This window comes from Odocoileus virginianus, chromosome 24 (assembly GCF_023699985.2).
Source record: "Odocoileus virginianus isolate 20LAN1187 ecotype Illinois chromosome 24, Ovbor_1.2, whole genome shotgun sequence".
Lineage (NCBI taxonomy): Eukaryota > Metazoa > Chordata > Mammalia > Artiodactyla > Cervidae > Odocoileus > Odocoileus virginianus.
The window spans coordinates 37,762,590-37,779,802 of NC_069697.1; the positions used below are offsets into that span (position 1 = coordinate 37,762,590).

The following is a 17,213-nucleotide window of genomic DNA, read 5'->3' on the forward strand; positions in this document are numbered from 1 at the left end:
TACAAGGAGAGTAAATTCTAGACACGGATTGAAAGTATACTTAAAATATTAGTAAAATCAAACCGATGATACATAAAAGAATAGTAAATCTTTTATATAAACTGACGGAGACAGTTTTCCCAGGAAAGTCAAGTTTGTTTACCACATGAAAAGTAATTTGTAGAAGTCACCATATTGAATTGTTTAAAGAAGGAAAACCTAAGTGATCAATCTCAGTATATGCAGGAAAACATTTGACAGAATAACATTTGTTTATGATAGAACCTTTTCTGCAAACTAGAAAGGAAGAGACTTCTTGAATTCAGTGAAGGACATCTATGAAGAAATGTGCAGCCAACTTTATATTCAATGGGGAAAGCTTAAATGCTTTCCCTTATGATGTAATTCAAGATTATGATGCCTACCATCACCACTTACATTCATTTGAATGCATTGAAATGGATAATTGATTTTAAAATTTTTACAGAAAAGTAAAGGACCTAAAATTGCCAAAAACCATCTTGAAGAACAAGTTCGAGAATTCACTGTCTGATTTCAAGACAGTATAAAGTGAAAATAATCAACGAGAGACTGGTAAGGATTAGAAAGGATGAATGTATCTCAAAAACATGATTGAAAGAAGCTAGACACGAAAGAGTATGGTCTGTATGATTCCATATAAAATTCATTAGCATTCAAAATTAACTGTTGCCATACTCTCCTCCAGGGGATCTTCCCAACCTAGGGATCAAACCCAGGTCTCCCACACTGCAGGCAGATTCTTTACTGACTGAACCACTAGGGAAGTCCCAAAATTAACTATGGGGACAGAAATTCAACCAGTGATGATCTAAGGCAATGGGGATTGACTGGAAGGGGGTAGGGTTTGAGGGAACCTTCTTGGATGATGGAAATGTTATATTTCTTCACTAAGATGGTAATTACAAGGAGACATGTATGCACATAGATATATAAACTCATAGAATGGTAACCCTTGGATCGTCTCATTCTATTGTATGCAAATTTTACCAAAAAGTTAATTTGAATATTTTAATTTTACCTATTTATATTTATTTATTTATTTTGGCTGCGCTGGGTCTTTGTTGTTTTGCAAGCTTTCCTTAGTTGTGGCGAGCTATGGATTCTTTTGGTTGAGCTGTGTAGGCTTCGCCTTATAGTGGCCTCTTGTTACAGAGCATAGGCTCTAGGTATGGCGGCTTCAGTAGTTGATGCACGTGGGCTTGGTAGTTGTAGCTTGTAGGCTTTAGAGCACAGGCTCAGTGGTTGTGGATCATGGGCTTAGTCGCTCTGTGATGTTTGGAATCTTCCTGGACCAGGGATCGAACCCATGTTCCTTGCTTTGGCAGGCAGATTCTGATCCACTGAGCCACCAGGAAAGTCTTTAATTTGAATCTTATATTGGCTCCTTGCATTATATTCCTTTTCTGCAATGGTCAGTGGTAATTTAAATGTTGTTTTTACCATGACACTTTTTCTAATATCCTCTGTTGAAATAATTTTTCCCCTTATTTTTACACAGTGACTAAATCTCAATCATAGCAATTATATAATACTATTTCATTCCACAATTACTAGGTATAAGTTCCTTGAAGCAAGGAAATGTCTCTTGATCATTTGTGTATCTCCATAATCTCAAACATAGAGCTTTGCATATGGATATTCAGAGTTTGAAAAAAGAGGGTATATATATATATATATATGTATGGCTGTGTGCACATTATTTTCTGCACTCTTACTGTGAATTTTGTACAAGTCTTGATGCATTTTGCCATGTTGTTTAGAACTATCTAATATCTCTGCCAAATACCACATTCATTTATTTAAATAGCATCTAATCTTATTCTATCAAAGCTAGTGTATCTTGCTGATCCTACTGTGACTACAACACTAAATAACCTCAGCCAAGCCACATGCCTTGAAAAATGCCAGGCTGGGTGAAGGACAAGCTGGAATCAAGATTGCCAGGAGAAAAGTCAATAACCTCAGATAGGCAGATGATACCACCCATATGGCAGAAAGTGAGGAGGAGCTGAAGAGCCTCTTGATGAAAGTGAAAGAGGAGAGTGACAAAGCTGGCTTAAAACTCAATATTCAGAAAACAAAGGTCATGGCATCTGGTCCCATCACTTCATGGGAAATAGATGGGGAAACAATGGAAACAGTGACAGAAAATAAAAGACTTTATTTTCTTGGTCTCCAAAATCATTGCAGATGGTGACTGCAGCCATGAAATTTTCTTCCTTGGAAGAAAAGCTATGACCAACCTAGACAGCATATTAAAAAGCAGAAATATTACTTTGACGACAAAGGTTCGTCTAGGTAAACCTATGGTTTTTCCCAGTAGTCATGTATAGTTGTGAGAGTTGGACCATAAGGAAAGCTGAGCGCTGAAGAATTGATGCTTTTCAGCTGTGGTGTTGGAGAAGGCTCTTGAGAGTCCCTCGGACAGCAAAGATCAAACCAGTCAATCCTAAAGGAGGTCAGTCCTGAACATTCATTGGAAGGACTGACGCTGAAGCTCTAGTACTTTGGCCACCTGATGAGAACTGACTCATTGGAAAAGACCCAGATGCTGGGAAAGATAGAAGGCAGGAGGAGAAGGGGATGACAGATGATGAGATGGTTGGGTGACATCACTGACTCAATAGATATGAGTTTGAGTGAACTCCAGGAGTTGGTGATGGACAGGGAGGCCTGGTGTGGTGCAGTCCATGGGGTCTCAGAGTTGGACACGACTGAGCAAATGAACTGAACTGAAGCCACTTGCCTTGTGTATTGACCTCAGATTTCTTTCAGAGACTTTTTTTCCCTAAATTTGTAGATAGAGTTAATATTTTCTTTGGCTTATGTCTATGTTTATACCTATGGCTATGATTTTTTTTTACATAGACGCATTTACTAGGTAACACAAAAATGGCTCATTTGCTGCTGATGTATCATTTTTTTTTACTGGAGAGAATACAACTTGACACACTTTTTTTTTTTAATTATTTACCCCCAGCTGTGTGTCTTTTGTATGTTCTGTCTTCCTTCAGATTTTCAAGTGTATTACTCATTGACAATATGAATGATCATTGATGAATACAGAATATAGCCCTTAATGGCAGAAGCCTGAGGTTTTAATTAGGCAGTATTTTTTTTCTTTTTAAAAATTTGTTATTGAGATATAATTGATTTACAATGTTGTGTTAGTTTCAGGTAAACTTGAAAGTGAATCTTTTATACAAGTGCATATATCTATTCTTTTTAAATTCTTTTCCCATATAGACCATTATAGAATATTGAATAGAGATCCCTGTCCTAGGTCCTTGTTAGTTATCTATTTTATATATGGTAGTGTATATGTGTCAATATCAGTCTCCCAATTTATTCCTCTCCCCCCCTTACCTGCTGGAAGCCATAAATTTATTACCTATGTCTGTAACTCTATTTTGGTTTTGTAGATAAATTCATTTGCAGCCTTCTTAAGGCAGTATAATTCTTAATTTAATTTTTTCTGAGTGATGAACAAAACTTAAAAAATATATTATGAAGTAAGTTGTTATAACTGTAGCAGATAGTAAAATTCAGTACTGTGTTCTTGCATTTAAAACTTTTGCATTAAGTAGGAACACATATAAATCGTAACTTATGTTTGATGACTATTGAGTAAATATTTTGTTATTAATATTTAAAGGTGGGCTGTTTCTTTTGTAAATCCAAGAATAGAAATTTTGGAGTAAATGTATTACTCATGTATTATTACTTAAAGTATATGAGAAATATATGAAAAAACTCAAAATCCACAGGACTCTTAAACATCAAAGTTGAGTAGCTCAAGATACAGGGCTGAAGGACTGTGTTCTTGGATGTGGTTTGAAGGAATTGGCTTATGCCTTTTTAAGGGGAAATTCTTACCAGTCTAAATAGAGTATAACGATCAATATATTGGAAAGTTGCAGCTTGGGGAGATGTTTTTGGATTTACACAATACAGTACTCTGATTAAGTTTATTCATGATGCTCAACTTCGTAGAGTTTGGCACTTAACTTACATTCAGATGTTTGAAGTTCAGCCTTAGAATTCTAAGTGAGCATGCTGCTGCTGCTAAGTCGCTTCAGTCGTGTCCGACTCTGTGCGACCCCATAGACGGCAGCCCACCAGGCTCCCCCGTCCCTGGGATTCTCCAGGCAAGAACACTGGAGTGGGTTGCCATTTCCTTCTCCAATGCATGAAAGTGAAAAGTGAGAGTGAAGTCGCTTAGTCGTGTCAGACTCTTAGCGAGCCCATGGACTGCAGCCTACCAGGCTCCTCCGTCCATGGGATTTTCCAGGCAAGAGAACTGGAGTGGGGTGCCATTGCCTTCTCCACTAAATAAGCATAAAGTAACATAAATCTTTATAAAGTAACATTTTCAAAGAATTTACTGATTCTAACTGCTGACTTGTTCTGATATTCAGTGAAACGTTTCAGGAAAAAAAGATTTAAAGTTTATTTCAAAATTACATGTGAAAGGACGCCAGTTTTAAATTGTAGAGTTTTAAAGAATAAAGCATATAGGGTTATCGTTACCATCTTTCTAAAGTCCATATATATGTGTTAGTATATTGTAATGGTCTTTATCTTTCTGGCTTACTTCGCTCTGTATAATGGGCTCCAGTTTCATCCATCTCATTAGAATTGATTCAAATGAATTCTTTTTAATGGCTGAGTAGTATTCCATGGTGTATATGTACCACAGCTTCCTCATCCATTCGTCTGCTGATGGGCATCTGGGTTGCTTCCATGTCCTGGCTATTATAAACAGTGCTGCGATGAACATTGGGGTGCATGTGTCTCTTTCAGATCTGGTTTCCTTGGTGTGTATGCCCAGAAGTGGGATTGCTGGGTCATACGGCAGTTCTATTTCCAGCTTTTTAAGAAATCTCCACACTGTTTTCCATAGTGGCTGTACTAATTTGCATTCCCACCAACAGTGTAAGAGGGTTCCCTTTTCTCCACACCGTCTCCAGCAGAGGAATCGGGTGGAGAAGGAGGTGGGAGGGGGGACTGGGATGGGGAATACATGTAAATCCAGGGCTAATTCATATCAATGTATAACAAAAACTACTGTAATGATGTAAAGTAATTAGCCTCCAACTAATAAAAATTAAAAAAAAAATAAAAAAAAAAAAAAAGAATAAAGCACAGCATCTTAGTATTTATGATACAGTATTCCTCTAATATATTTGTGTTCTTAGAAATGAGTTAACATACTAGCCCATAGAAATGGGCTAGCATAACATTCTTATTTCTAAATTAATAGAAAATAGATATAAATGTAAACTAGAAGATAAAGAATGGAGGTAAAACTGTTAGAATAACAAACACATTTTTTCCAGTTTATTATAAGATGGTGTTCTATATTATTAGAAGATATTGCTAAAAACCCTCCCTGTACCCAAGACAGTTTCAGAGATTGTGTTTTGAAAAATATCAAGATTCTCTATGACTAGAAAAATGTAATGTGATGATTTGGCTTAAAAATGTAAATTTTTAACAACCTGAGGTCTAGAGACAGGTAAGGAAGTGATTATTGAGCTGTACCTTAATGCTCTCAAGGCTCTTGAGAAGGATAATTGGCTAAATGACTGCAGTGTCCAAAAAAGTCTTTGCTGGGCTTTTCCACATGAAAATGTCTTCTGTTAGTAGAATCCAGCGCCTCAAGGGCCATGAAAATAATTTTGTGTAGTTTGTTTTAAATATAACACTTTGTAATACAATTCCCCTAGCTGTGATAGTCTTTCTGTTATAGCTTGACTTATAATTAAGACCATAAATCGTATGTATGGCTCTTACATTACAAGACCCTAGTAACCTTTTTTCCTGTCATTTGAGAATTTGAGGAAGAAAAAGAATAGAGGGGAGAAAAGAAGTAAAAAAGAATATGATGCAGGGTAACAGTTACTCTCTCCAGCACAGTTCCTTTTGGGGAAGCCTCTGGGAGGCAGACATTGGAAAACAAAATGTAGAGAAAAGCAACTTTAGATCTATTAATATCACATATGTCACATAAAGAGACTTCCCAGGTGGCTCTAGTGGTAAAGAACTTGCCTGCCCATGCAGACAATGTAAGAGACGTGGGTTCGATTCCTGGGTTGGGAAGATCCCCTGGAGGAGGAAATGGCAATCCACTCCAGTATTCTTGCTTGGAAAATTCCATGAACATAGGGGCTTGGCAGGTTACAGTCCATGGGGTCACAAAGAGTCAGACACAACTGAAGTGACTTAGCACAGCCTAGCCCAGCTTGTCATATAAAACATTTTAAGAGGATCAACTCTCAAGTCAAAATTTTGTTGCTCCAATCTTCTTCTAAATTATCTGTTGTCTTATTGTCTAGATTTTTCCTGTATGAAAAATTTACCTGTATAGATTAAAGAAAAATGACATCAAAATTCAGTTTGGCATAGGGAACAGTAGACGTTTACCCTTACAAATTATATTTTCTTTTAACTAATAGTCAGCTGTTCTCATAGAAACACTCTGGTGTTGAGAGGATAAAAAGATATTTGGTTTGCCACTAGCAGGTCAGCGTTGTTAAGTCCAGTTTGCAGATCCTTAGCCCAGTGGGTGCCTAGGTCAGTGCTGTGTTTGGCAAGACTGGGAGGACAGCACCCAGACTCTTTCTCCTTCTGTTGCTGCTGGGCTTTACTGAGATGTGTTAACAACACTGAGAGATGTGTAAACAACAAACTTCTGAAGCGATCCTTCAAAGTATTTAAATATGAGACTAATGTAAATGTATGCCCCCTCTTATGAATTTTATCAAGTAATTGTTAAACATTTATTGTAGCTTAACTTAAAAGAAACATTTATTATAGGAAGCCTGGGTTTTTAATCCTAATTCCACTGCATGCTAGTTCTTTATCTTCTTTGTGCCTTGTTTCCTTGTCTTTAAAATGGTAATAATAATGGTACATATGTCCTAGGGTTGTTTAGAGATAAGTAAGTTAGGATATTTTAATTCCTTTGAGCAGTGCTTGGCACACAGTAACTAGTGCTAATGCTATGCGTTATCTATTACTTTCGCTGTTACTGTGAAATGATCATATGTCCAAGCTAAATTTATACCTTCAAGTAGATGTTCATGAATTTGGAACATAATTAACATCACTGTGGAAATACTAGAGATAAATAATATGTTTATCTGTTGACTGTGTTATCAGATAACCATTTTGTCATCAGTTCAGAGAAGGGCAGTTATGAACTGCAAAATACTGTGTCTCAAATGTCCATCTGTTTGAGGACACTTGTCTTTCATTTCATAGGTGAGAGCAATGTGATTCCTTTAAGACAAGATTGATTGTAAATGTTCAGTTCAATGAAGGACTTGTTTGGTTTTGTGTGAGGATCAGGCCACCTGATAGCAGCAGCTTAGCAGGTCTGCTCAGCCGTAGTGTCGAAGGTTGACACCTAGGAAGGAAGGATGTTTGGTTTACAGAGTTTCAGTTCCTGACACTGGGAAGGCTTACTCAGAGATGAAACCAGGCTTGTCTCCTTTGTTGATAGCTGGCCCAAACACACAATTTGAAAGTATTGCTTAGTGTTTGAGGTTCCTGTCTTAGCTGTCTGGTATGTAGGTCCGGGTACTGCTAGTTGTTCCAGAGAATAGCTCATTTGTTAACTTCAGCTTAGCAGGTTTTAAAAGGTATCTTTCTATGAGTGATCTTGATATTAAAGAAAATGCTTAAGATTTTAGAATTCATGAAGGCTTGGCACTTTTTCTTGAGTCAAGCTCCTTTCCCATTCTTTCAGCTTGATGTGCTGTCTGGCCTCTAGAAGGTAAATGGCATTTGGTTAAAATGTGGACCTTGAGAACTTATTGTTCACTTTAACCCTGGGCTTTTAAAATACTTAGATCAGTGGTTTTCAGCCAGGAAGACACATTAGTACCACCTTGGGAACTTTTAAGAAAATAGAATTCCCTGGTCTTAAAGCCCAAACCAGTTAGTCAGAATTTCTGGGGTGGTTGGGACCTGGATGCTGGTATGTTTTAAAAGCCTCTTGGGTGATTCTAATGTGTATGTAGGCAGGGTTTAGAACCCTTGATTTGAATTATAATAAGGAGATATCCCACATCAGGGGGCTACTTGTCTGTTTGGGAATTGCCTGCCTGGTTTATTAGTGTACTCTTGTCATTCATTTGGTTTCCTTAGATTTAGAGGACTCTTGGTGAGTCTGTAGCAGTGCTTTAACTAGCCTAGATTGTATGCAGGTCAAGAAGCAACAGTTAGAACTGGACATGGAACAACAGACTGGTTCCAAATTGGGAAAGGAGTATGTCAAGGCTGTATATTGTCACCCTGTTTATTTAACTTACATGCAGAGTACATTGTGCGAAATGCTGGGCTGGATGAATCACAAGCTGGAATCACATTGCTGGGAGAGATATCAATAACCTCAGATATGCAGATGATGCCACTCTTATGGCAGAACATGAAGAACTAAAGAGCCTCTTGATGAAAGTGAAAGAGGAGAATGAAAAAGCTGGCTTAAAATTCAACATTCAAAAAATGAAGATCATGGCATCTGGTGCCATCACGGATGCAAAGATGGGGAAGTAGATGCAAATAGATGGGGAAACAATGGAAAGAGTGACCAATTTTACTTTGTTGGGCTCCAAAAATCACTGCAGATGGTGACTGCAGTCATGAAATTAAAAGACGCTTGCTCCTTGGAAGAAAAACTATGACCAACCTGGACAGCATATTAAAAAGCAGAGACAAAAAAAAAAGCAGAGACATTATTTGCTGACTATGGATGTGAGAGTTGGACCATAAAGAAAGCTGAGTGCTGAAGAATTAATGCTTTTGAAATGTGGTGTTGGAGAAGACTCTTGAGAGTCCCTTGGACTGCACGGAGATAAAACCATTCAATGCTAAAGGAAATAAGTCCTGAATATTCATTGGAAGGACTGATGCTGAAGCTGAAGCTCCAATACTTTGGCCACCTGATATGAAGAACTGACTCTTTGGGAAAGACCCTGATGCTGGGAAAGATTCAAGGCCGGAGGAGAATGGGCCGACAGAGGATGAGATGGGTTGTATGTCATCCCCAACTCGATGGACATGAGTTTGAGCAAGCTCTGGGTGTTGGTGATGGACAGGGGAGCCTGCTGTGCTGCATTCCATGGGGTCACAAAGAGTCAGACACGACTGAGCGACCGAGCTGAACTGAGAATAAGCTTCTTTGTTTTACTTTTAAAAGAGAAATCTTAGGATGTAAATGTATAAAACATGTTTATCTTGACCAGTCTCTGAAAATAGGCTTTAATTTCCTTACAATTTGGCAATAGAATGTGAGTTTCTTTTTCTTATCCTGGTATTAAGTCATTGAATTGTAAATGTCAGATCTAGACTCTTTGCATTTAGAAATTTCAGGACTGGAGGGCTGAAGTATTCTGTCTCCTACAGCTGGCTTAGAAAACAAGCTAATATGTATGTTTGTGTTTTTCTTTTCCCTTTTCTCCTCTTCTTTTTTCTTTTAATTTTTAAAAAAGCTTATGTTCTTAATGAACATAATGAAATGAACATAATGAGCATAATGAAGTGTACCAGAGAAGCCTACAATAGTGCAAAGTATTACGTGAGCATCTTTGGGTCTAAAAATGATTCAGTTTCTATATTCATTTCAGTGCTTCTTTGAAGTATTTAGTGTATCCCTTTAATCTTAATTCATCACTAAAGGGGGTTTGGAGAACAGAATAAAAGATCGAGAAAGGTATAAAGAAATGAACATAAAGGGTTTCACCGTTAGTATTTTTCTTATTTATTTCCTAATTCAACATATTTGCTTTCTATCTTTTTATTTGTTCTTGTTCAGTTGCTGACTTGTGTCTGATTCTTTGTGACCCCATTAGCTGCAGCACTCCAGGCTTCCCTGTCCTTCACTGTCTCCTTGAGTTTGCTCAAACTCGTGTGCGTTGAGTCAGTGATGCCATCCAACCATCTCATCTTTTGTTGCCCTCTTCTCGTCTTGCCATCAATCTTTCCCAGCATCAGGGTCTTCCAATGAGTAAACTCTTCAAGTCATCTTTTTATTGCTTTTCTTTTAAGTAATTGGCAGTGTAGGATAATCTTTTCTCTTAAATTTTTAAAGAGAGAACACAACTTAATAGAAATTTCATTCATTTACAGCATTAAATCATACATCTAAGTAACAGATTTGGTTCTACAAATTAACATTGTAAAGGAAAGAGGCCAGAAATATGCTTTTGGGTGAGCTAATCTTTTTAGTTCTCATCGATTGAGTCTTCTTCAGAAGAAAAGTTTTGGTTATATCTTGAATTACAAAAATCTAGTTTCTTGGAAAGAATTACTCTGTAACTTTGCAGACCTAAATGACCCAGTAGGGTTTTGCATAAAATGTTATTATAGAAATGTGAAATAGTTATTTTCTGTTTAGATTTTATAGACAGTTTATATTATACAGCTGTTTTGTATCATTTCACAAAACATTTACTAAATACCCACTGTGCAAGATACTTTATAACGTCCTTTGCTGAATACATGGTTAAATATGCAATCAAGTGAAATACGCAAATAATTTATTATAATATAAGGTATTATATGCCAGCAAATTTGGAAAACTCAGCAGTGCTCACGGGACTGAAAAAGGTCAGTTTTCATTCCAATCCCTAAGAAAGACAATCGCAAAGAATGCTCAAACTACCACACAATTGCACTCATCTCACACGCTAGTAAAGTAATGCTCAAAATTCTCCAAGCCAGGCTTCAGCAATACGTGAACTGTGAACTTCCAGATGTTCAAGCTGGTTTTAGAAAAGGTAGAGGAACCAGAGATCAAATTGCCAACATCCGCTGGACCATCGAAAAAGCAAGAGAGTTCCAGAAAAACATCTATTTCTGCTTTATTGACTATGCCAAAGCCTTCAACTGTGTGGATCACAATAAACTCTGGAAAATTCTGAAAGAGATGGGCATACCAGACCACCTGGCCTGCCTCTTGAGAAACCTGTATGCAGTTCAGGAAGCAACAGTGAGAACTGGACATGGAACAACAGACTGGTTCCAAATAGGAAAAGGAGTACGTCAAGGCTGTATATTGTCACCCTAACTTATATGCAGAGTACATCGTGAGATATGCTGGGCTGGAATAAGCACAAGCTGGAATCAAGATTGCCGGGAGAAATATCAATAACCTCAGATATGCAGATGACACCAACCTATGGCAGTAAGTGAAGAGCAACTAAAAAGCCTCTTGATGAAAGTGAAAGAGGAGAGTGAAAAAGTTGGCATAAAGCTCAACGTTCAGAAAACTAAGATCATGGCATCTGGTCCCATCACCTCATGGGAAATAGATGGGGAGACAGTGGAAACAGTGTCAGACTTTATTTTTTGGGCTCCAAAATCACTGCAGATGGTGATTGCAGCCATGAAATTAAAAGACGCTTACTCCTGGGAAGGAAAGTTATGACCAACCTAGACAGCATATTAAAAAGCAGAGACATTACTTTGCCAACAAAGGTCCGTCTGGTCAAGGCTATGGTTTTTCCAGTGGTCATGTATGGATGTGAGAGTTGGACTGTGAGAAAAGCTGAGCACTGAAGAATTGATGCTTTTGAACTATGGTTTTGGAGAAGACTCTTGAGAGTCCCTTGGACTGCAAGGAGATCCAACCAGTCCATCCTGAAGGAGATCAGTCCTGGGTGTTCATTGGAAGGACTGATGCTGAAGCTGAAACTCCAGTACTTTGGCCACCTGATGTGAAGAGCTGACTCATTGGAAAAGACCCTGATGGTTGGAGGGATTGGGGGCAGGAGGAGAAGGGGGCGACAGAGGATGATATGGCTGGATGGCATCACTGACTCGATGGGCATGAGTTTGAGTGAAATCCAGGAGTTGGTGATGGACAGGGAGGCCTGGCATGCTGCAATTCATGGAGTCACAAAGATTCGGACATGACTGAGTGACTGAACTGAACTGAACTGAAGGTATAATAACATAAATTGAGGTTAAAAATGTTTTGTAGGTGAGCTGAGGAAGGAATGGATCAGTATTGGTGTAATCATCAAAATTAATGGATTAAAGTATGAAACATGTCTAATAAGATCTTTTAATATTGTAGGTCAAGTGATTTATTTAGTCAGTCATTCATAAACACTTTGTTTACTTTCTGTATCTTAGTTAATTTTTCTGAGTGTATTTGTTGCTACAGTTTGTCATAATAGATACTCTGAACACTTATGTAGCAGTTGTATTTTGCTTTTCTACTCTCTTTGGAATTAAAATGAAATTGCCTGGAAAATAATAGAATTGTTCACAAAACATGTGTATGGAATCTTCAGGTTTGCTGTACTTTTGGTTTGGCATAGCTTAACACCTGATGTGAAGAACTGACTCATTGGAAAAGACTCTGATGCTGGGCAAGATTCAAGGCAGGAGGAGAAGGGGATGACTGAGGCTGAGATGGTTGGATGGCATCACCAACTCAATGGACATGAGTTTGAGCAAGCTCCAGGAGTTGGTGATGGACAGGGAAGCCTGGCGTGCTGCAGTCCATGGGGTCGTAGAGATTCAGACATGCCTGAGCGACTGAACTGAACTGAAATGTTACAATAGCTTTGAAAAGTGTATTTAGTCAGGTGGATTCTCATTAATTTATGGATAATTATGTAATCAGGACTGGCCTTCTGAGCTCTACCACCATATATCTACCATGGAAAATATTCTGGGAACTTGGATCAGTAGGAAACATCCAAGTGTCCTAGATTGATTTTTTTTTTTTAAGTTGCTCAGTTGTGTCTGATTCTTCCTAGATTCATAGAACCCATCAGTTTAAAGAGGCCTTGAAGTTTATGTAATATAACTCAGTTTAAAAGAATTGAGGCCTGGAGATGTTAGGAGATTAGTCCAGTGGTCAGAATACTTTGAAGAGATCTTTGATATTGATATATTCATATTGGTATTTTTGTTATTTCTCTGGTGGATTTAAAGTGGTGTGCTTATTTGCTATTTAGAATTTTGCCAGTCATTAAGAATAGACACTTATGTTGATGTGTGGCAAAAACCATCCCAATATTGTAATTATCCTACAATTAAAAATAAGAACAGACGTCTGAAGAAGAGGACAACTGAAACAACATAAGCAGCTTTTTCATATTCCTAAACATTTTAATAATCATTATTTGCATCTAACTATATTTTTTCTGCTATCGGCTGCTATATGCTTTCTAACTCTCTGTCCTTCCCCATCTCCTTGTCTTTTTTAAAAAACAAAGTAAAGTGCTTTTGGCCTGAAAACATATGGCTGCTTGATGGCAAAATGAAATCATAACTGGTTATTTACAGAGAAGAAATAACTGTAAAGAAATCTGAGCATATATTTTAATGAACAGTATATCTTCTAACCAGATATTAGAGGATTTTGTCTTAACTCCATGTTTATGTTGTAAATTGCAAAATTATAGTAGTGTTAGATAGGAATGGTGATTATGGTGTTTTGCATGTTGTGTTTGGTTCAGAATGTATATCTGTGATGAATGTGACTTTTGTCCATTCCTTGTCATTGTAATTTGTGGGAGAGATAAAGAAGAATCAGATTTCTTATTTTTCAATTTCCTGCTACAGTAAAAAAATGTTGTTATTTTTGATGACACACACACACACACATATATATATATATATGATGAAAAGAAAATCAAATTTTACCATTATATGTTATTCCTAATGTGGTAAATGCAAACATATTCATACTCAGCATTTATAAGGCCACATTTTACAGCAATATATTGATTTCTTATTGCAGGTACATGCTGGGACTTGCAGCAATTCCAGCAGTTATACAGTTTTTTGGCTTTCTCTTTTTACCTGAAAGCCCTCGATGGCTTATTCAGAAAGGACAGACTCAAAAGGCCCGTAGAATTTTATCTCAGATGCGTGGTAACCAGACCATTGATGAGGAGTATGATAGTATCAAAAACAACATTGAAGAAGAGGAAAAAGAGGTTGGCTCAGGTATGTGACTTTTATATGTATATTAATTTTAAGACTCCATAATAATTTTACTTATAAATCATACTCTTTTAGTTTTATTTAATATATCTAAATGATGAAGTGGTTCTTTATGTATAACTAAGCCAAAATAAATGTATTTTAATTTCAAAAGCAAATAATTGTGTTATAAAAGAATGAAGAAAAAAATGCCCAGAATGCCACTGTCCTCACATAATTTTTATTTTCGTGATTTCTTTTAAGTCAGATATACTTGATATAGGTGTCATTTTGTATAGGGGAACATTTTTTTAGTATATTTTACATGTAAATATATAATATATAAAGATAAACCTGCATTATTGACCTTCTGTCTTAAATAAAAAGTCAGCGTGAACTATTGTCAAAATAAAACACTTAAGTAAAATTAAACACCTTGTTTACATGTGTTACATTAATTTCCATACTAACTAAGCATATATCTTCATATACTAGTTATGGAATAGTTTTGCATTTCCCTGTTTTCATTAAAATGTTGATTGTCTAATTACAATTCTACTATGTCAGAAACCAAAAAAAAAAGCAAGTTTCTGGTTAATTTATGTTGATGAATATAATTTCAGAGAAGAAATCATATAGGGATTTAAAAATTCTCAGACAGGATCTATAATCTTGACAGCCTGATTTGAGTCAGCAATTTGCCAGAGTTTTATGATGGGAAGAAAATAGATATTTTACAATGCCCGTTGGATTCACATTCCCCAAAATTGTTTCACTTTCTCTCAACTTTCCTTCTGCCTCTATAGTAATTGGTTGTTCAGTGGAGATGCTTAACTTATATTAGTAAAATGGTTATTCACACCTGAAAAAATACCAAACACAAACACAGCCCTTTATTGATATATGTCTTACACAAGTCTTGGAAGGTCTGTTCACTCCCCTCTGTTACTGTTCTTTGGTAGAGCTGAAGGAACAGTGGAATGGATGCTTTTCAGAAACTGCTCACTCTGGTAGACACACGTGTGTGCATTTGTGCTTATTTGCTCAGTTGTGTCTGACTCTTTGCGACCCCGTGGACTGTAGCCTGTCAGGCTCCTCTGTTCATGGGATTTTCCAGGCAAGAATACTGGAGTGGGTAGCTGTGCCCTCCTCCAGGGGATCATCCCTGCCCAGGGATCGAACCCAGGTCTCCCGCATTGCAAGCGGATTCTTTATCGACTGAGCCAGCAGGGGAGCCCAGCGTGACTTGACTTAGATATACACAGCACAGCACTGTGATCTTATTACTGCCTTGCTAAGACCAGAGCCTTTAGCTAATTGTGAGCCCAATCTAGGTGAAGGTCACTTTTACCAAAAAGTTTCTCAGTACATACACCATGTGCCTGGCGTTGGCAGCATTTCCAGTACTCTGCGCACACCTGTGCCCGTGTGTGCAGTCACTTTAGTCGTGTCCGACTCTCTGCAGTGCCGTGGATTGCAGCCTGCCAGGCTCCTCTGTCCATGGTATTTTCCAGTCTAGAATACTGGAGTGGGTTGTCATGCCTTCCTCCGGGGGATCTTCCCAACCCAGAGACTGAACCCACGTCTCTAATAACTCCTGCATTGGCAGGCAGATTCTTTACTTTAGTGCTAACCTGGGAAGCCCAAGTACCCTGCACGTTAGTGTAAACATTAAAGAGAATTTTGCTTCAACAAAATAATTCATTTTTATGAGTTCAGGATTGTATTAGGTTTTAAAATATAATTTCACATGTTAATTTAAATTACAAATAGCTTATTTTATGCTTCTGACTAAATTCCTTTCATCAATTACTTGAATTATATATGAGGTTGTTTTTGTAGTAATCAGTACTCTTGAAACCCATATGCTAATAATGTGTGAGTGGAAATATTTGTTGAGTATTAGGTTACACTAAATACTACTTAGAACATAAGTTTTTATTAATTTATGTGAGGGATAGGACAACAATTTAATTAAAAAAACATGTTCTTGTTGTGGAGTGGGTATACCACAGAGTTTCCTCCACAGCTTTGAACATGTAGCTTCATTTTGACTACCTAAGAATTTGACTGGTCTAGCCATGCAGTTGTCGACAATGCACATTGCCTCTCATGACTATTTGGAATGTATAATCAAATGGGTTTTTATATTTATAGGTACACAGGATTGCAGTTATCTGCATCTGCTTTGGTGGTGGTTGTGGTGTTTAGTTGCTAAGTCATGTCTGACTCTTGTGACCCCACGGACAGTAGCCTGCTAGGCTCCTTTGTCCATGGGATTCTCCAGGCAAGAATACTGGAGTGGGTTGCCATTTCCTTCTCCAGAGATTGAACCCAGGGCTCCTGCATTGCAGGCAGATTCTTTACCAACTGAGCTACAAGGGAAGCCATACTTTAATTTTTATCAGAAGTTTTTGGGAACTACTTACTATGTTTAAGCTATTTAAATATTAGCTATTTAATCATTTCCATTTAGCTATTTAATCATTTCCTCATTAAAACATTGCTTTATATGCACATTTGGCACAAATTTTCATTTAAAATTATATACATAAAATGTATTTGCTATACATTACACATTCATTGAAAATTAAAAGAAAAGGCAGCCATCATTTCAAAGACAAAGTGGCAAAAATCTTAATACTGTGTTATTCACTGAATCTCAGTATGTCTTATGCTTGATTAAATATTACAAACTTTATAACTAATAGGATTAATAATTTATCCATTTCTGAATTTGTATTATTTGAATGCTGTCATCTTGCTTAATTTTAAAGCTAATCCATTGTTCTTTTATAAAGGTAAAGAATTAATAGCATTGTGGCATGAATGCACACAGTTTTGCCCATGTCACATGACACCAGTAACTTGGGGCTTCATTTTTGTTATTGAGGAATCTGACCACAATAAAACATGTTTTGTACAGTATCAATTTTATTGCATCATTTTCATGTCCATGAGCAAAACTGTGTCAGTTCAGTTGGTAAATAGCAGTGCTAGAATTTGCCTTAACAACCAGGATGTCTTGCCCTCAGTCACTTTACATTTGAAGATAGGCTACATGGACTATTACACATGAAGAAACAGCTAACTTTGAAATAAAAAATGTTCTGGCTCAGAGAAGATTCAACCACTGTGTTGGAGGATTAGAGAGTGACATATGTCAGTCAGTCCGTGGATTCTGTTGAGGTGAATTTCAAGCCATGGCTTGGAGCCCAGAAACTCCAAGCGGTGGAGGACAG

General features: G+C 37.2%; 1 protein-coding gene across 1 annotated transcript in view; it reads left to right on the top strand.

Annotated features, from left to right (window-relative positions):
* SLC2A13 (solute carrier family 2 member 13) overlaps window positions 1-17,213 on the top strand; it is a 450,742-nt gene that overhangs the window by 98,869 nt on the left and 334,660 nt on the right. Inside the window, exon 3 of the mRNA XM_070454573.1 lies at window positions 13,787-13,995. Coding sequence (XP_070310674.1) covers window positions 13,787-13,995 — 209 coding nt within the window. The remainder of the gene's footprint in view (window positions 1-13,786; window positions 13,996-17,213) is intronic.